Source organism: Ammospiza caudacuta, chromosome 3 (assembly GCF_027887145.1).
Source record: "Ammospiza caudacuta isolate bAmmCau1 chromosome 3, bAmmCau1.pri, whole genome shotgun sequence".
NCBI lineage: Eukaryota > Metazoa > Chordata > Aves > Passeriformes > Passerellidae > Ammospiza > Ammospiza caudacuta.
The window spans coordinates 91366154-91387848 of record NC_080595.1 but is presented as its reverse complement, the minus strand read 5'-3'; the positions used below and the strand labels follow the sequence as shown (position 1 = coordinate 91387848).

General features: G+C 40.3%; 1 protein-coding gene across 2 annotated transcripts in view; it reads right to left on the bottom strand.

Annotated features, from left to right (window-relative positions):
- The window catches only part of LRRC1 (leucine rich repeat containing 1), a 69114-nt gene that overhangs the window by 35684 nt on the left and 11735 nt on the right, over positions 1-21695 (bottom strand). Inside the window, exons 2-4 of one of the 2 annotated variants that reach the window (XM_058801545.1) lie at positions 17954-18071; positions 3629-3707; positions 425-514 (exon numbers count right to left, since the gene is read on the bottom strand). In XM_058801545.1, the coding sequence (XP_058657528.1) occupies positions 425-514; positions 3629-3707; positions 17954-18071 (287 nt within the window). The remainder of the gene's footprint in view (positions 1-424; positions 515-3628; positions 3708-17953; positions 18072-21695) is intronic. The other variant, XM_058801546.1, reaches the window with a different exon arrangement.

The following is a 21695-nucleotide window of genomic DNA, read 5'->3' as shown; positions in this document are numbered from 1 at the left end:
AGCTTTTACCCATCTGTTCTTGTGCCAGCAATTGCCTGGTTTTGAGCTAAGCTGCAAGCCATCTGACATGTTCACAATAATGGATCAATGGTCTACTTAGGAAAGTAAAAGGTCAGATCAGCATGACAAAACACTGAATTAATTTTGCACCTAAAATTCCAAGTTATTTTAAATTCTAAAGAACAGAGTTTAACTGTACACATACACACTACAAGTTCTGCATTAACCTGCTCATGGAAAGTGAAAATGCCATTTTTTAGGAATTTTTTAAGAGATCCCTCCAACATGAAAGAACAGAAAAAAATAAGGATAGACCTGTAAATAATTTTATAGACGTATTAAATACAATTATGTAAATCATTTATAAAAGAAGTGCAACAATAAAGAGAAAAAATTAAAAAGTAATAAAGTGCAAAGAACTTACTTCCCAATGTTTTCAGGTAGTGCTTGCAGAGAGATGTCATTTACTGAAAGACACGTCAGATTCTGCAATTCAGGAAAGCTTTCAGGCAACCTATGGAGATATTAATTCAAATCAAGGACTTCCAGAAGTACTCACTTCCATGTGAGTAAGACTCTTAACAAATATACGCAGAGGGAGGAAAGCCCAGATTCTAGCATGAAAATTCTAAAGATCATAAAAAACCACCCAAAATTTAGGGACTTGAAAGTTTTTTCTGTGTCAAAGAACAGGTGATATACCACTCCTTCCCTGCACCCAATTTGCAACTTCAAAATGCTATAGGGCTTGAGAACATTTTAAGCATTTTCAGAAAACTGAAAAATAAAATCAAATACATTAAAAAAATAACAAACTTTTTAACTATTATTTTCCTGTATAACCAAATGGCAAAATGATTAAATTTTAATCTTATTCAGGCTCCAGTTACATACAGGCTAATAGCATGGCCATTTTCTATTAGCTGCTGGACTGCTCTTCAATTGCTGCTTTTTTGAAGAAACATGCTGTTCACTGTGAAGACAATGTTCTGCTGTTACAGCATTGCACATTTGCTGGTTCACAGCACAACAGCATGTTAACCCTTCCCTCTTACACTACAAAATGCAGTCACATGCAGAACACTTCCAGAGCTCCCAACGCCTTTAGGTCCATCACCCAGCTGGTGCTCTGCATGGTGTGGCTCTCCACTCCCTCACCCTCAGGGGCTCCTGTGCCCTTGCTGCTCACTGGCCATACCAAGAAACTCAGTTTGCAGCTGCACAAGAGACAGGATGAGCTAAGGGGGCCAATTAGGTAAAGAGGCAGAAGCCCCTGGCCCAGCCACTCAACTTCTGCTCAGCCCCCAGAGCATGCAACACAAGATCAAGCTGTAGCATTTGGTTTGGATCCTGCTCTCCCCACCACCCAGCTCAAGGCACATGGTATGACCTGCAGGCAACCTGAAATGGAGACACATTAACAGGAAAATACAACTCTGCACAGGGGGGATGGGGAGAAGGAAAAAGGCAAATTACACTGTGGGGTGAAAGGGAGTTTTCATGTGATCAATTCTGTATGCACTACTTCATATTCTGGACCTTATTAACAGAAGATGCTCAATATCTTCAAAATGGAGCTTCAAAAGCTCCACTGGGACCACTCATTACCATTTAGACTCTGAACAGGTTTGAGAGGGGCCTTAAATCGTTTGATTGTCTTTTGCTCACCCTGATGTTAACAGGTAGCTGGAGTCAATAATTACTGCAGATCCCTTCCAACTAGAACTATTCTAGTCTCTCTACAGCAGGCAGTGGACTTCCATATCTAAAATTAATCTATACATGTGCATAAATATAAATAAATGCATCTGCTTTTTACTGATATAAATAATATATAAACCAGAAATAATCTGAAAACAGCTGGAAAAATGGTCTGCCAGCCATCTTTAATGCTCAGTTTCATCAGAGATTTAAGTTTGACAATGAGGCAGCATACTGTATTAGTGGTAGGACATTGATTGCAAAGATCTCCAACTGGCTTTTAAGCTTAGAGGAATTAAAGACAAGAATCAATGGCTAAAAAAATGTTCTAGAATACTACACAAAAGTAACTATTTGACTTTCCCACTTTGCCTGGGCAAATTAGTGTAAAAACTTACATGCTATTATATAGGTAAAACTGAAATTCTGGATCTCATCACAGAAATACCTGGCAACCATATGTAAATAGTTCCTGGAATCTGTGCTTTCTAACTTGGACTGCTTGGAGTGATGTTTTCCAGGACATGCACATGCTTAGGAGCCACTTTATCAAGAATTTTTAGAATTCCCTTAAATTATCAACACAGAGTTAGGAGATCTATTTCAACATCACTGAAAAACTCTTTTGTGAATTCCACAAAGCAGTAGCTGTGCATTACAGCTATTGTTTAAGGAAACACATTACTCGGGCCTCAGGCCTTACTGAGCACACAGAATGAATGAAGGAGGGTAACTAGAACACTATTACTGACACTTTTGATTTCAATACCAGGGGACACAGATCTGAGCTTTATACACTGCAACTGATGCCTGGAAAAAAGCTGTTCAGTGACCCTCACCACTTGTGTATCCAAACATCAGTTCAGCCTCAGTTTGCTTTGCCAGATTTTTGTGGTATTATTATCCTCACTATATAAATAGGCTACAGAGCCAGGGGGATTAAGATCACAAGTGTCCCTTTAATGCTCAGCGATGTGACTTTCAGAGAACTTAGGAGGCACTATGGGCAATATTCAAAGCACACGTCTGAAGAATCTGAGCTGTACACGTGGGAGAAGCAGTCTTGCAAAACCACTGGAGCGGCTTAAGCTCTTACAGACTCCTGTTTGTTAGCACTGCAGCAGCCCAGCCAGCCAGCCCTGCAAGTATCCCAGTACAAAGCAAAGCAGGTCACTGAGCACCCACTGTGAACACTCTGCCTTATGTGACTTGCTCAGCATCACAAAGCAGCTCTGTGGCAACGGCTGGTTCAAGAAATAGTTCTCCAAATAGTATTCAAAGGCTTTAACTAGCAAATCACCTCCTCTTTGCCAGTTCCACCCTCACTTTACTAGATAAATTCCAAATTCTTTAGCAAATTGAACAGAGAAATGTAAACAAAACTCCTCTTCCATACTAGAAGTGTGCATAAACCTCAGCTGCTGAGAACAGAGGCTGGCAGCAGACTCAGCAGCCACTGACAAACACAGCACATTTCTGCCTCATGTTACTGCGTGTCACTGTGTCCCAATTGATGGCAGGGTGATGAAATGCTAGTCCAAGCTTTAATCATTAGTAAAAGCCATTATCTGCAGCAGCTGATCTAAAGCCTATTCTAAATCGTCAGGCACCTGGGTTTGTGCCAATTGATTCCCTCTAACCACTGCTGTATCTTTCCCATGTACAAACATGGTTTTGCTATGCATTTAAGAAAAGGAATGAAAATCATTTTATAGACAATCAGATTTACCAAATCAGATTTTTCTGGCTGGCTAACAAATTTCATCCCTACCCAAAAAAGGATGCACATTATTTTAAATCTGAACTTTTGCTGCAGTCCCTGCCAGAGGCTCTGGGTCACAATTTTTAAGGGCTTATGTAAAATCATAATTGTTACAGCAGGACTGCAATTCTGGTACATCATATACCAAGAAGAAGGTGAAGTTACCTAGTCAGTGGATTGCCACTGAAATCTGCTACCTGTAGTGCTCTGCAGAATGAGATGCTTTCTGGTATTTCAGGAATATCTGCAGAAGAAAAAAAAAAGGAAAAAATTGTCAGTAACTGTATGGCATCGGCATTGAAATTATTGCTTAATGTCAGTAAGTAACTCACAACTGCAAGGTGTTATCTTGGTATCTTTCAAGACATTTTAACGTGCAAGACTGCTCCCTGTCCAAGTACAGAACTATAGAAGCAGACCCATTTTGTGCTTTTCACATCCCGTTTCCCCCTCCTACTCCATGTTAATCCTCCTACTACTCACCTGTCCTTGGACTGATCTTTATCAGACTCTGCCCATCAAAAGAATCAGACAACCAATATGCTAGGGCTGCCCTAAAGAGCCAATTATAATCTGAACCTCTGGTGAATTGATCAATACATGACCACATTCTGTAGTGGAAGAAAGAACATAGGAAAGGAAAACAGTGGAAGGAAGAGAATGTGCAAGCCTCTCCACATGCAATTTACACTCATGGAGCAGAAACAACCTCCCTTACACCACAGCCAAGTAATTAAAAAATTATATTTACAGTGACAGGTTGCAAATAAGTAGTACCATAACTACACCATTTCAGATTGCCAGGAAGTAAACAGAAATATTTGTACATGAAAACAGGTGGATTTTTTTTCAAGGAACTTCAATACAGCACATATATATGCTCAAGTCAAGTACATCTTAGAAATAAAATTGTCTTCTGGCACTCTTACAGCAAACTGAATAACTTAATATCCACAAATAGGCTGCAAGTCTTCTGATTAAGTACCTGTTTACTGTCACTAAAAATTAAACAAATATTTATATTTCCTTGAATGCCAAAATTAATCTTTATGATTGATTTTGAAAGTAATTTTAAAAAAGTAAAATTTAAGTAAAGGTTGGACTTCTGTTCCAAAGTTTTTGGCCATTTCCACTGACCTCACCAGCCACATATGATCTAAATACATTGGAAAAAAAAAGAGAATTAGTTATTTTCCTACCTACTTGACTAACTCAGAATTGAATACCCATGAAATTTGTTCAGATTTTCTCCCCAAAAGAGGTGTGATGGAGAAAGAAGCACAGAAAAGAGGAAAGTACCTGCTCACCAGGTTCATCTCTTGCCAGGTAATCTCACCAAGAGTACCTAATTTGAATGCTTCCCAACTCAGAACAAAATCACAGAATGGTTTGAGTTGGAAAGCACCAAAAGCATCACCTAGTCCTACCCCCTGCCACAGGCAGGAACACCTTTCCACTAGACCCTGTAGCTCAAAGCCCCATCCAACCTGGCCTTGAAGACTTCCAGTAATAGGGCATCCACAGCTTCTCTGGGTAACCTGTTCCAGTCCCTCATCATCCCCACAGCAGTTAATTTCTTCCTAAAATCTCATCTAAATCCAGTCAAATAGACATGGAACTATTATCTTGCATTACAGCAACAACAAATACGGACACTGAACTTGGCTAACCAACAGCAAGTAAAAAATGTCATCCACTATCCAGTCTTCATGCTATTCTTCCCTGGGAACTAGCTGGAAATGTTCTGAAAGGGACATCTCTATTTCAAACCTTCTGAGGATGAAGAATTACTTATTTCTGTGCAACCAAGCCAGCATCCACAAACTTTAGAATGCATTTATGTACACACACAACCCTTTCCCACAGAGATACACACTTCAGCACGACAATCATTCTCACTGATTAAAAACAAACCAGCAAGCAAACAACAAAAAGTAAAGCTAAAGTAAAAATAACTATCCTAATTTGTCTGGGGAAAAAGATATATACACATAAAAACACAACATATAAAGCAGAAGATAAATCCTCAATGCAGAAATTTCTAAAACTAATCATGCTACCAATTTCCTCTCCCAAAATACAGTTTCACTGCCATTCTGCAAATAGTTTCTCTTGTACTCCTGTATGAGGTAGTACAAAACCCAGAAAATATGCCTTCTCAACAAAACTATTTTGACATGCTTTTCCTGTTGTAACAGTCTTGGATACTACCTGTAAAAGCCAACAATCACCCAAGCTAAGGAAAAAATTACTCCAATATATATAAGATACCACTTGCAAAAACACAGTATAGGTACTGCTTATAGTCTGGATGTATTTGCAAATTACTGAATCTGTTCTGGAAATAAAATGTGCTTTCCCAGACTATGAAGTCACTACATGACCAAAATTCTTCAATAAAAAGAAGAGACACAGCAAACAGACACAGCAAAAACAAATTTCATTTTTGTAGGTTTTTCTCACATAATCTCTGACCCAGGAGACATGGGTAAAGCAATGTTGGAAGGAAGAGTTTTCCATGGACAAGAGGCATTGGGTTAGAGAACACCTAGGCAGACTTGACTTCCATAAGTCCAAGGGCCCTGTTGGGGCACGCTCACGCGTGCTGAGGGAGCTGGTGGACACCATGGCCAGACCACTCATGATCATCTCTGAAAGGTCATGGGGATGAAGAGAAGTGTCTGAGGATTGGACAAAAGCAAATGTCAGCCCAGTCTACAAAAAAAGCAAGAAGGGAACTGCTGGCCTCCCAGCTTCACCTCAATCCCTTCAAATAGATGATAAGAAGGTGATCAGGAATAGTCAGCATGGATTCACACCTGATGAAACTTATTGCCTTCCACAATGAAACAACTATCTGGATGGATGAGGGGAGAGCAATGGATATTGTCTCTTTCTTTGGACTTTAGCAAGGCTTTTGACACTGTCTTCCACAATAACCTTGTAGGCAAACCCAGTAGGTGCAGACTGAACAAATGGACAGAGGACAGAGAACTCACTGAGCTGTGAGTCCCCACCTGGAGAGCTGTGCCACATTCTGGGCTCCTCAGTGTGAGACAGGGAGCTCCTGAAACAGCTCCAAAAGGTGGTTAAGGGACAGGAACACCTCTCTTACAAGAAAGGCTGAGGGACTTGGGCCTGTTCACCTCAAGAAGAGACAACTGAGAGGGAATCTCCTCAACATCTATCAGTATCTGAAGGGAGGGTGTCAAGAGGATGTTTCCAGGCTCTTTTTGGTGGTGCCAAGCAATAGGACAAAAGGCAACAGATGGAAACTGATGCACAGGAAATTCCACCTGACTATAAGGAAAAACATCTTCACTGTGCAAGTGGCCAAGCACTGAAATAGGTTGCCCAGAGAGGCTGTAGAATCTTTTCCCTGGAAATATTCAAGAATCAGCTGGACACAATCCTATGCAATCCTGTGGTACAGGACAATCCTGCTTGAGCAGGGAGGTTGGATCAATGACCCACTGTGTTCCCTTCCAATATTACCCATTCTCTGATTTTGTAAAGTGCATTCCCCTCACTTGATTATTTTTCACTATTCATTTCTCTCCTCTGCCTATCTGGACAAAAGGATGGACAAAAATTCAGTGCAGCTCTCTGAAGCAAGGATCATTATACATTTACTGAATTCATTTTCATTGTCAAGCATCTTAGAAAGATTTCTCAAGCAAAACACAAGTTAAGATACTTCATCACTACGTGTGAAGATCAGTGTAACGTTGCATTGAATAAATGAATTCGGAAGAGAAAGGAAGAGGCACATTTTACTATATGACAAGAGTGAGTGATCATTGTAGCAGAGAAGATAACGGTCCAGAATAAAACCACTGACATAACCAATGGAATGCAGCAGAGGTTATTAAAATATATAAAGAAGTCCTTGTGTCTCTTGATGGATTAAGAACCTTTCACCATTAGTGTTGAGTACTCAATTTTGTTACAGACATTAACATATACATGCCTGCCAGTATCAGCAACAGTAAGGTTGAATACTTTTCTTGACACTGCTGGATAACCAGCTCAAATCCTACTTAAATATCTAGGATTCTTCTAATGCTACACTCTGATGAATGTTTTGCATTTACACGCTGCCCCAGATGTCCTGGTATGCAGACTGTGCAGCACTGCTAATAATACAGCCATAAACCAAACATAAGCCCTGTGACATGTGACAGTACAGATACACTGACAGCAGAAATGAACTTGTGGCAGCAGCAGTGGATCAAAATCAGAGTCAGCAGTCATGCATACAAGAGGGCATGTGTCCCCCACTCCATTCAAAGCACCTCTTCTGATGTTTATATGTTTATTGTTACAGTTTGCACAAGAATTTGCTAACAATTTAGCAAGCCCTGTACAAGTAACTTTAGAAGTAAATTTGACACTAGGGAATTCTGTACTGCCTAGATAAGGAAATTACTTCAAAAAATCCTTCTGATTGATGATAATCCTTTCCTCCTCTCCCCCCCACCTTTTTTTTTTTTGGAAGATTTTTACAACAGTTACATCAGTCAATCCACATTCCCCCACTTTTCTTCCTCTAATGGCTGGGAGAGTTATTTTTAAAGTGATAAAATTTTTGTATGGCACATTTTTTCCAGCATTCTATGTTAAATTTCAAGAATTGATAATATTCCATCTACACAAAGGCTACAGTACAGCTAGCATCCTTTATACATCCTGCAACATTGAACATAATTTCCAACACTAATCAATATCACAACACCAATGGCCAGGAAAGTCCTGGGCTGTGACAGGGCTGCCAGACCAGAGCTACTCAAAGAGTGACTCTCAAGTATAAGGGTAGAGGTCAAAAAAGTATTTTTGCAAGAACTTTGCTGAATTCTCAGATATGAGAGATGCCCCACATTCCTCAGGGAGAGTTTACCACGCTCAAGAGTCCTTCAGGGAGCAACTACTGGATGCAGTCATATTTTCCAGCTATGAAGGCAGCACAGAGCACTGTGTGTTAGGAGCACAGGAGCTGGCACACTGCATACACCCCAGCCAGAATCAGCAGAACAGACCAGATTTACCTGGTCATAGTGAAAAGTCCACCAAGAGGTATATACAGCACTTTTACATAAAACACCTTTAACTGCTTAGCAACTAGTAGTAACTCATAAATGTAATTTAACAGCTGATTAGTTTACACCAAATTTATACCCAAGGAAGCCCATTCTAGACTCAAAGACTGTGAATCCATGCAGCATTACCCCTCAGGAGAGATAATCAGCAGCAAACCAGGTCTCATCCATCCAATTCAATACACAGATTATTTCTCATATATAATATACATTATCAACTATTCACACATACACCCACACACACGAAGGTCCATGGATGCATTAAGCACCACAATGCTCAAGTGATTTAGGAGCCTAAAGGTTCTCTTGTCACTTCCAGGGGGGCTCCTCTGTGCCACCCACCTTCTCAGAAGGATCCCTGAGAAGCCTGCTCCTGGAAAAGCTCAGTTTTCCAGCCCTGCTCTCCACCCCTCCTCCCTCTACTAAACATGGAAGGAAACTGCTCACTTTGTCAAATACCTTTCAAGTGGGAATTTGTGCTGCAAGCATTTGTTTGTCTTTCTGAAGGGCTCTCCAGCTGGAAAGCCCAGCTGAGCAGGCTGCTGTGACACAAATGTCCCCACCACATCTCTGCACCCTCCCAAATGCAGCTCCCGAGGGTCTGATCTGGCAGGGGAAAGGGATGGAGGAAGGTTACTCATCCTCTCCCTCCATTTCCATACTGAGATCATGACATTCTCATTGATCAGACAGGTTTCCCTTTTTTTAAAACCAGAAGGCTCTGCTACTAGCCCTGAAGTCAGAAGTAATCAACCTCTTGTGATGAAGTGCTACAAATTTTGGGGCACAATGTGACAGGAGTCGTGGTTCTTGCAAAGTCTATTGAGAATAAGTGGTTCTTTTAACAGGCCATAACATTTTCCTCTTCAGGCTCTGAAGCTGAGGATATACAACACACAAGAGATAAAGTTCTTTCAAGACTTGTCTTTAAACCTTTAAGGAAAATTCACCAACAGGTTCAGGTTGCATTTTCTCAAGTAAATCCCTTACTGAATAATTAACAAGAAACTGAAGAGACATGTCTCATTTCTCCTCCTCACTGCTTCTGGAAACATCCCTTTCCAAAACACCAGAGGCACCAGGGACAAAGTCCTCACAAAACAGCATTTCACACATACATTTATATTGGACATGTTACTTGAAAGAAAACTGTGCAGGGACATAAGAACAAGCTGGATTTTTGAACAGACAGCATGTTGTAATTCAACAGACTATCCTTCTCAGCTGCAGCAAGCAGCAGGAACAGAGATCAGGAGCTGTAAATTTGAAACAGGAGGAAAAAAGAAGGGGGGGAGAGAAGGAAGAACTGGAAGACCAGATCACAAGGCAAAAAATAGTTCCAGGTGAATTAGGTGCAAGAGCCCAAGTTTGAACAACAAATTTATGTATTCTGCCTTTTCACTTATACATGCCAGTCAAGAGTTGAACAGAAGAGTTAATGGAGATATTTTTATAAGAATTTCCACCTTGGATCTCAAGGACAATAGGAATTAAATACTTTTAGTCTGAGAAGTAAGGGTAAAAATTGTGAAAACTAGTATTCTACCTATGAAGCTGTGGATGAGAGAACTTTATTCCAGACTAATTCTTCATTAACTTCATTGTCATGTCATCTTACATTCTCAATAAAATGGAAACTGAAACCCAAGCAAATCTGTGAATACAAGCACTAACAACTTGTCTGCAGATTACCATGTTAATCATCTCTAAACTAGATTATTCAGAAAATTAAGTTTTTATTTTATGTCACTCCTATGTGTACTGTCTGATGTTTAACACTCCAGCTGACACTTGAGGCAGGCCTAAGGTTTCTGCCTACAACTTTTCCTGCTCCTCTCCACAGCTTTCCTTTGGCTTTGTATGAAGGCACTATTGCTAGATGCACACATAAATACATTAGCAAAGTCTCATCAGAAAGAACAGTTAAATCTGACAGAACATGCCATGATGGAAAAATCCACTTCTCTGCAATCCATTTAAAAATAACATCTTCTAGACTTCTCTAATTAAATTATTCTATCATGAGATTTCATTTGTCTTCTCTTTCTCAATCACAGTCACCACTTGCTGCTTCTTCCCTCTCCTTGATGAGAAGCCCTGCACAAGGACATGGTCCAGTAATTTCTCTCCTCACCTTACTTCTCCTGCAGCATATAAAGCTCTCCTCTTCCTCCAACCTACTGACATCAAATTGATTTTAGTGACACAGATTCACAAATCAGATTCGCTTTTACATCACTTCTTCAAAGTAAGTAAGAATTTCTACATGTCTGAGGCACTGTGCAGAGCTCCAGAGTCCAAAAGTCATTTGCAGGAGGTGTTTCTTTCTTCCCTAATCTGCTCCTTTGTGTATCAATCCCTAAACCTCATGTGTAAGACATTAAAGTGATGATGTTTTTAAGCACAAATTTTAAAATAACCTCAAGGGAGAAATGGGAGATAATACAAAGAAAAGGTATGTCACAGAAATCAGATGTGTCAAAAAAAGCCCAACTCAAAAAAATCAAAACTTAAGCATGCAACACAATTGTTAGCAAGCAGCCATCTAAAAGAGCAAAAAATTATCTTATCTCCAAGTCTGCTCTGCTTTCATTAGCACAAAAAATTCCCCCAAATCCCCACAAAACCAAAAACCAGTTACTATTCAGATTATATGCAGACTATATGCAGACTTAAATTACTCTACCACCATACAGAACACAACAGTCTCTGGTGGGGTGTTCCATCACTTTCAGGTGTTCACACCAGGGTTGCAGCAACTGCATTCACAGGATGCTTTCTTGTATCAGATAAGACATGTCCATACAGGAGTAGGAGAGCAAATCTTGTTTGTCTGTAAGCACTCACTTGCACACCAATCAGTTCAGAAGGCAAACAAGCAACATCCAGGAGATGCATATGTTAACAAAAAAGATGTATTTGTCAACTATACTGCCTTCCAGCACAGATTGCTGGCTTCAGGACTTTTGCTTGTCCCGTGAGAAAGAAAGCATCAATTCCCATCTATTTCTCAGCATCCTAGGTTTTGCTATTCACCACCAGACCTATATCAGCACATTCATGTTAAGGCAGTTGGTGGCAGGCAGAGAAGAAGAGGATTTAATGGAGGAAGTCTCTGCTCAGATACTGTGGAAATGCAGCAGAGGTGGACAGCCAGACTCCAGGCAAGAGCACAAAGCAACAGCAGCAGCTGCCAGGCAAGAGAGCAGAATCCAGGGACTGGATGTGAGGCTGTGCGACAAGATCAGACGACTCAAAAGTGCTTCTCCCTACTTAGCTTATCTCTTCACTGTACAACAGCTGCATCACCAGCCCAGGCTGAACCAAAACAAGTGTTCAAGCCTTTCCTCCATCAGAATATCTAGTTTGAAAAAACATTGGTTATCTTGTTTTCAGTGGAGGAGAGGGAAAGAGGAACACTTGCTCACTTTGTGGGCAGAAGAGAAGGATCCTGCAGTACAGATGACAGGCACACCTTGGAGAGCAGGTGGCTGAATTAAGAAGGGGAAGCACTGATGTGCAGGCACTGCTACAAACAAGTGAGCTGAGTCTCAGACAGCGAAGCAAAGGTTCTACACCACCCTTCAGCAAGGCCTACTCCCCTGGCCTTCTAATCACTTGTTGAATAAAATTTATCTACCACACAATGCATGTGGTGTCCTGATGATGACCAAGATCTCCAAAGAAACTTTCAATCAGGTTTTAAAGTGACTAAAAAGAACAGACTTCAAATAAAAAGCAGAAATATCAAATTGTCTGCAGCTGAAAGTAGGACAGTTAAATACCATTTTTGCAAAGTTCTCCAAGCACCTTGAGAGCTGAAGACAAAACAAAATATAAGTTTCTAAATTTGCAACTGTGATCCATTTTGGAAGCAAGGAAAACTTAAGAATAAGACTCATGGAGCACTTGGGATACTGATCTTCTAGAGACTGACTTCCAAAGTCTTGGACTCTGCTCAGATCTTGTGTAGCAGCAATGTAGTCTTTCTTCACACAGTGCAGTGATTATTGACATGCTTGTGAGGAACCATCTCTACTGTTATGGTAATCCTAAAGTAGCATATGCATCTTTGGTTAAATCTGTAATTATTTTCATATAAATGACAGCATATGGCAACTGTGAGGAGAGAGGATTTTGAAATGAGAATATTCTCATGTCTCAAGACTTGTATCCAGAACAAGCACACTATCAATACAGTTGTAAGTTCAGTTTAATCAGAAACTACAAAAATGGGTAGCAACTAATATATCATGTAGCCAGAGTTCATCGCTATGGTAGGTATAAAATATTAACTGTACACATTAAACAAACAGTATTATTCTTACTGGTTATCATAGTAAAGAACCATGTTGAGAGTTTGGTATCAAGCATCATGCAGAGCCAAATATAGCTTAACAAGATGTGCCCACACAGAGATTTCCTCAGTAGGTGCCACAGCAAAACCCATCACTTCTCAGTTCACAAAGTAATGGATCTCAGCTCCACCAAGAGCTGAATCAGCAAACAGAACAGGAATAACCTCTCTACCAATAAGATAAAAAACTATTTCATTCTCCCACTGCACTCACACTTGCATCTTTTCCATGGTTTTGAGTCTTGGGGCTTGGACATAACACCAAACTGCAATGTTACAGACCACTTCCACAGAGGACCACACCATCTGAGTCCCCTTACCAGCTGCCAGCTGTAAAGTCACTACAGGCAGCCAGTGCAAAACTGCCAGCACAGAGCAATTACCAATGCTATGGGCTAGCATCACCAAGTCCTTGGTATAAACATTCAATGGAAGCAAGAGGAGCAGCAGAAAAGCCTGCCAGGCTTTGATCACAAATAGACAGCAACTCACAGGCAGACACAGCAGTGCAAGAAGCTCCTCTCCTACAAAAGCAACAGGGTCAGCCTGCATCAGAGAAAGGGGTGGACAGCAGGACGGTTCAAATGGCACTCCTGAAGCTGGGAACGATAGGAAAGCCACTCCAGTGCCTAATTCCTACTATCTTAGCTCACAGTGATTTTCTTTTTATGCTAAAAGAGCTGAATGAAAACAAGCTGCTGACAATCTGTCAATGGCTGTGAAAGGTGTATGACATTAAGAACAACAGGCCTGGGTTCCACAGCACACCTGTTAAGAGAAAGCGTGTGCAGGATAGAAATTTCTTTCAAGTAAGAATACAGCAGTTAAACTAACAGCTTCAGGGCATTTTAAGGAACATGCAATATCATGACAAAAACACATGAGTGGAGCTTGGAGTATTTATTATTTGTCAAAAGCAAACAATACCCCTCTTCTTGGAGAAGAGGGATACTAAAAAGGATTGCACCACCTCTGCAAGAATACAGCATACATGCATAGTACACAGAATCCTGAATATCAGCATGCCTTAAATTAACTGCAGAAACTTTATGCATTGCCCCTCCTGTCCAGAAGAAGCTACAGAACAAGAAAAGCCATTAACATTTTAATGAACCCAGGATAGCAGGGCCCTAAGCTCTAAGAATTTGGCCTCCAGGGGCTGTGCAAGAAGAAAAGGGGGGATGGAGTCACTGAAGGAAATCTCTGGGGGATGAGAAGCACGGGGTAGCAACCTGCTACAGCTCACAGGGATCTGAAACACAGGGCATGCCTTTGGAAGAAAGGGAAGATAAATGAAGATCCAGTCGAGGCACCAGGAAAGAACTGCAGACATTCAAGCACATCTTTCTGTCTTTGGAGACTGCACTTTATAAATCACTGGGTCTTTCAGGACTTACCTGCGAGAAATGTCTGAGTTCTGTGGGGAACAAAATAGCACACAGGCATTTGTGACTGTGCTTAGAGCAGAATCCTCCCCTCCCTCATGCAGAGCAAAGACTTGCACTGGAGCTCCACGCAAAGCACCTGAGCCCTACCCAGACTTTAGGGTGATCAAGCAAGAATGCTTCAGTGACCCAGTGTCTTCACAGAATTCACCTGTGGTATGAGAATCCAGGAAAAGATTTGATCAACCCTGGCGAGTCTGAGGGAACCAGCAGTAGCTTCAAACACACAGCAGGTGAGTTTCTATCTCAGAAGATTCTTCAGGAACACTCCTGAGTTTCAGACATGCTTTGCCAGCAAGTCAAAAGCGCAGGCATGCACTGTTGAAATCCTATTGTGTCTGTTTTCTTTAGCCTTAGAATGAGCACATGAGCTTTTTGAACAACTTGATACCAAGAAGCAGAGACAAACTGCATTACCAAATAACCTTCAAAGTGTTCACCATCACTATGCTGTTTTCTTAGCACAGCTTCTGTGCCCTCTTATATATTCCAGTCCTGGATTCATCCTTTCAACCTTAGCACAAATAACAGCCCCAGCCAGACTAGAAAAGCACAGTAGGGATGCTTCCTAGGAAAATCTGCATGAACACACGGGCCTTCCAGGGCATGAGAAATAGCATCAACATGCAAATACTCCAGGAAAAGTTTAAGAATATATGGCTGCTAGCCTTCCCAAATCCTTTTCCTTATGCACCACTGAGGCTATCCTTACCTTCCCCAGACTTCTCTCACATACACAGGGAGCATCAAATTTCCATCTGCTGAAGACTTTTTAGTTTAATCTCTTTGAAGGATGCTTGTAGCTCTAGAGTCACTCATTAACCAAGAAACTGCTTAAAGAATTTATTATTGTAGCACATTTTTAACATATATACTAACATGTCTTGGGCATTTTAGAACACCTGAGAATTTAAGAGAGACATGTCAGAGTTTCCCTATGGACCCTTCCCAAGTGTGTACAAAACAATGCTGCCTGCATGGCACATAATGCTGTATGGCACACGTACACAGAGCTACCTGCAGAGACCAGCAGAGACTGATCCCTCCTCTAGATTCAGCACCCCACAGCTGCTCCAAGCACAACTGGCCACCACAGCTTGGAAGGGCACCCAAGTCCATCCCTATGACACACTCATCATCTCACGTGGCTTCAAATGTCAAGCCATATGTTCATATGTTGGCCAAAGGGTTATAAACTAGGAGAAAGGAAGACATGTTATCATTTTATTATGGCAGAAATCGAAGTGCTCAGTTTATTCAAAACCCTTTCCTCCTTCTGTGATGAGAGGTTAAAATAGAAAAAGCTATTCCCATGCAGAGAACATTAAATGAATTTATATCAGCATTTTTAAGCTCTTGAGGAAATAGAATGGCCAGAACTGAAGGCAATTAGTGCACCAAACCAGACAACTAGAACAACAAAAAACACAGAACAATGATCTCTTATTTCCCAAGCTCAGATGTCACCATCACACTCTCCTATTCATGCAGCATACTGAATTTTGAAAAGCAGAGCTGTTTTTCTCTGCCTGAAAGGAAAATGAAGAGTTCCTATTTTTTTCCTAAGTAATTTTGGGCAGTCAGAAAAAGAAAAATCTTTTGGAGTGCAAACAACTGAACAGGACAAACCTGTGGCAGGTTCAGAATGAGGCATACCAGGAGGTGGATTCAAAATACAAAGCTAATAAATTGAAGTACTGTAAAGCTCAAAAACCTTTTGTGAGAATTCCCCCTGCAGCACCCCAGATGGTGTGTTATGCCTTTTGATTTGGAGAACCATGAGACAATCATAAAAATGGCCAAACAGTGGAAAGTAAGACTAGTTATTTTCCACCACGGCCCCCTTGCACCACATTGCACGGTGCATTTTTAATTTGAAGAGTCAAGTCATGCAGTAACTGTGACATAATTAAGCAGAGGGAAATGGTATCAGTCACCTTTGCAATGAACCACAGAGAAAAGAAAGCAATGCCATAAAATGGGTAATTAACACTGAACCTTGGATATAGGAAAGGAACTGCTCCCTGCCACCTGCATTAGTTCAACCCATTACTGGAAAAAATACTTCCCTGTGCAGTAACTTCTACTGACACACACATCTACCCAGCCATAAACATTCACACCATCTGCTCTTGTTACAGCTCAGTTCTCAAGCCAGCTTCCAAGCCAGGCTGACAAGAGTTCACATGGCTCTGATCCACCAGCTCTTTTCCAACTAGTTATTCATTTGCAAAGAGAATTACTAAGCCAACAGAGGGTTTCTTTTTGTATGAGGTCTCTCACTGACAGCACCCAACTCAGCCAAACTCAGTAGCCAAATACCACATCAACTAATGTTCATGTATTTCTAAAATGTTTTAACTAATCTGTCTCTTCAGTCTCTGGGGTTTTTTCCAGTTTTCTTCTCTTAAAAGGTTTTCCAAATGTGCATAAAATTATATGGTTCACAGAAATTTTTCAGCAATTGCCTGGAGACTCATCACGCTTCATCAATTATATTACCAGATAGAGATAGAATTTAAAGCACCAAAACAAATAAAGGAAATATGCTATAGAAAGGTGAAGTACCAACAATATTCTCAGTCACAAAGAGTCGATGTGAAGTTAAACCATCAAGAAAAAAAGGCTCCCAGTTACACTGTTTATTTTCTTGAATATTCAATTACAACCCTCATTTATTTACAAGGTTACACAACCTTGATCGCTCCCACCCCTTCCATCACAGCTGAGAGAGCATTTTGAGCACATCCACTGCATGTAAGGAAGCAAAAATAGCTGACAGTTGCTCTAATTTGGTAACACAGATTCACTGGTTTTAGATCACTGGGTCAAAAGACTGCTTAAAGGTGACCCAGCAGCCCCTGAACTTCTTGTAGAACTAGTAAGTTCACCAGGCCACAGAAAAAAAATAGTTGTTTTCACTCCATCACAATGCAGGACAATATACACAGCAAGCATTGCAAGCAAACAATAAACCCATGTTGTTTCCAACAACACATTTTAGAAGGTAGTTTCTCCCAGCATTCTTTTCTGAATTCATCTTTGCAGTTGACAAACAGACTGATTCTTCTTCCACAAGTACAACTAGAAATACCAGCACTCTGCCTCTTGCTAATCCCAGGTAAAGACCAAAGCAGAGATAAAGAACTGGACTTCTAACCCACAGGCCGTCCCTTTTTTAGGACAGAAAGCAGCTTTTTTTTTTTTTCAACTTCTTTTTTTTTTCTTTTTTCTGTTTTTTTCCATCTCTAAATGCCAGGCATTTCAGAGAGCTCAGGGAATGAAGTCAACATTGTGACAGATACACATATGAAACTACCACATGAAGCATTTTTTAAATTGAAAAATAAAACAGGCTCTCAGAAACAGAACTACAGCCAAGCACTATTTTATTACTGTATTTATACCACAAGCTCCCTTCTCCTCTTTCCCTCCTTCCCTCTAGAACCAGAGGTAAATCCATGAATTAGACAAGAAAGTGTTCTGTAGGACATAGATAACAATTTCTGAGACACAAAAACCCTACTAACACAGTTTTCTAGACCATGTCATAGGACAGTATAGAATCAAACAAATTAACCTTGGAGCTTACCATTTCGAGACAAATCAAGTTCCACCAGCTGCATGAAATTTGCTATTTCTGGGGGGAGCCGTTGGATTTCATTATCACTAAGTCCAAGTTTCCGTAACTTCACAAGCTGGAAGAAAGGCTGAAAGAAAGAAAAAATTGCATTTCAGAAAATATTCACATAACTCACATATAGGCATGATAAATGATGAGGAATAACTAGAATCACTTTTAAAATGTGAGCTAATTAAAGCTATTGCATGGCATTAGTTATGCAGATCTCCTTCACATCTGTACCAGAACAAACATTTTGTTTTCATTTTCACATGCAGACAAGCTATAACCTGTATTTTACCTAAAATGAAAATGTATGTAAAAAAAAAATAATCCATAAAGCTTGCTGTTAAAGATCATTGCAGATAGACACTAGCAAAATCCAGAGTGCCAGTTTAAAGTCATTAATGGGGCAAGGCTACCAAGCAGAGTAATTATAAGCATCCTAATTACACACCAGGGCTCATTAGGAAGTTAATACAGAGGAAGGCTTCCAAAGAACAAGATCCAGAAAAGTGATGAAGAGGGGCTGACAAGGACTTCTTCAGCAGTGAACACCAAAACCAACTAGGTTACAGAACCAGCCTGCCCCAGGCAGGCTTTCCTTCCAGCCTCAAACACCCTCTGCTCTATGGCCCAGTTTCAGAAGGACTAAGGAAACCTGGGCAGCATTTCAGGTCTCCTTTGCTTGAGGAAAAGCCCAGCCCAGCCATGTCCATGTGAGAACACGGCACACCGGGCTGGCAGCATGCTACCATTCCCTGACCCCAGCCACGGGGGTCTGACAGCCCCCAAGACAAAATAACCATCAAGTAGGACAAGCTGAAAGTCAGGTCAACCCCAGGCACTGGGAGCAGCTGGTGACTGACAAAGGATCATTTAAAACATAGTGAGATGTAGGCATTGCTAAGAAAGTTGTGGAGCTCATACAGAAACTTTCCTTTCTTCCAGGCAGGCGTTTCATGGGGTGAGGATTTGTGCAGAATGAAATGACTTCACACACAAGTCATCTTGATCAAAACTGAACAGACTCCTCCAATTTTGAGTGAGTTTTGTGCCTCTGGAGTGCACAGTGAGTTTGACCCAGCAGTCAAACACCTGCACCTCACCCACTCACAGCATTTGTGCATGCCTGCACCCCCATGGTTTTGCCACCTTGGGGAAAATGGAAGATATTGTAAATTTGGGATACCCACTTACATTTCATCACCTGCAATCCCTTCTACAAAATTAGCACCTTTTCTTGAGGTTTTTCTTTTATTTAGGTGATGGAGTATGTGCTCTAAATGTCACTCAGATATTACTTAAATTGACACAAAAAGGGACAGTAAGGCATCTCACTAGGACACAAGGCAAAAGCAGTTTCATCAATCTGTATTAAAATACAGGGTTTCAATCTTATTTTGAGTGGTCAAGATCATAAATCAGGTTAAGTGCAAACTTTCGCACTTCTGCATCAATCTTTCAGTACACATTGTGTCACAGAAAAATAAACCACATCTGAAACAAACGTGCTTTCCCTCCAAAACATGGGTTCCTTTTAGGGGATAAGAAGGATAGAGCTTTAAAAAGTTTATAAACACTCGACAGTAAAAGATGCACCAGATTTGAATGTGGAATTTCAAAGGCATTTTTGAGTCAGAATGGCATTCCTCCACTGTTCCCCATATTGAAAGTGTTTAATAACAAAGTTGAAAATTTAAGAGGAAGGTAAAATTCTCAGTAATTCCATATTTCTAGCTCCCTAAAAACTTATATTCCAATTAAAATAGCCACAAATGCTTTTTAATCCTTCATTGTCCTCAAAAGATCCATAACTGCATTTTCATATCATTACCATTCTTACCTTAAAACAAATGTAGCCCTTTCTCTAAATATTTATGAATATGCCTAAACTAAAAATCCATCAGAAGCTTAGAAAAGCACTTAAAGACACTTTAGTGAAAACACAGCAGGAGTACACTCTGCAGAAGAGATCCCAATCTGTCCTAACACTCCAAAGTAAATACTTGCCAAAATGTGTTCCTCAAAGCAGTGTGTAGCTGCTAAAGTGTATGAAAGTTATAAATACTGATGTTCTCCTACAAATCTTATCTGAGCAACAGTTGTCCCTGACAGATATTCACAATGGCAAGTGAGCAAAGACAGCAGGAGCATGGTTAAAAGACAGAGCAGTCCTCCAAAGAGCTGGATATCCTCAGGAAGGTTTGAGGTACCCACAGTACCACGTGTCAATGCAGTTTGTATTTATTAAATGTGCACAGCACGTGTGCAACAAGCAATATTACACAATATTTAAAGACATTCCTCTTTCTTCAGCTGATTACTACATAAAAGAATAATTAACTGGAAGGTTTATTTCCCATCTGCATAACAATTTTTAATGAATGACACCATTTCCTAGATAAAATCAAACTGCAGTTACACGAATGGCATTTCTTTGAACTTCTGGTTTGTTTGTTTTTTTTCCTTTAAACTACAGGACTCAATCACTCTTGCATGTTTAGTGCATCCTAGTCCCATTTCATTAAGTGTTCTTCCTTTCTCTAAGACACATCATTAGTGCTCTGAAGCACTGCTGGAGAGGCAAGCAATTCCTTTTAGCCATATATGTTTTATCTTTCAAAAAGGCCACAAAGGAACAATTGGAAAACAGAGAACAAAGAGAATTAAAAACTTACTCAATAGAGTTCAACAAACATAAACATACATATGTATACATATGTATGTGTTTAAATATCTGAGATTTTTAAAATACATGCCAACAAGAAACATGTTCCTAATTTGATGTCTCTAACACAGTTCTGCCTCTATTTGATAAGCTCTAACACAATCCAAAGTGCAATGGGGCTGCTGGCCAGAGCAGCATATCCACCCAGCATGCTCTAATAGCTGGTTTTGATTGCAGACCCAATGCCTCTATGAGTATCTTGGCAACACTTCTAATGCTGCTTAGTTTAGCCAGCCTAATTAATAGTGCCTCAACGAGAAAAATAATGCCATGAGCATAAGCACTGAAGTAGCCTACAACTTGCTATTTAGTACCAGTTCCTGACCCTCAACTGAAGCTTTTCCTGCTATCAAAGAATTTATAGAGGTTTCTATTATATGGATTTTTTAAGAATATACATCTTGAACAGACCCCTTCTCTCACTGGAAAACTAACCAAGACTCTCTCACCCAGACACATATTTAAAAAAAAAACTTCATTCTGACAAAATTGGGTCGATGTCAGCCAACAGAAGAAAAAAAGTAACAGATAAGTGCATGACTCACTGAAAAGTATAAACAGACAGTGTGATCCCACAGCCCTCATTTTTACACCTTTTTTTTTAAGAATACCACTACAACTGGTACTCAATTCTATAAAAAAAAGTTAAGAGAATTAAGCCATACTAGTAGGATATTTTCTTCCGTGCAAGTGGCCAACACAACATATCTCTGGGTTTCTTTCAATGGTTCTCTCCCAAAACAAAAAATACTCATGCCTGAGAATTTTCCCTGAAAATTCAGCACCTTGGCTGATGGGAATAAAAAAAACATAAATGGAAATACATGAAAACAATAAACAGTTAAAGTAAAACACATAGGAGGGAACAAAGATGTTTTTGCAGTTAATGCTTTCTAAGGGGAGGAGCAACATTCCAGCATCATCTGAGCTGCCAGAGCCTTTGCAGGGCTAGAGACATGTCACACTCCAAACCCACCTGGC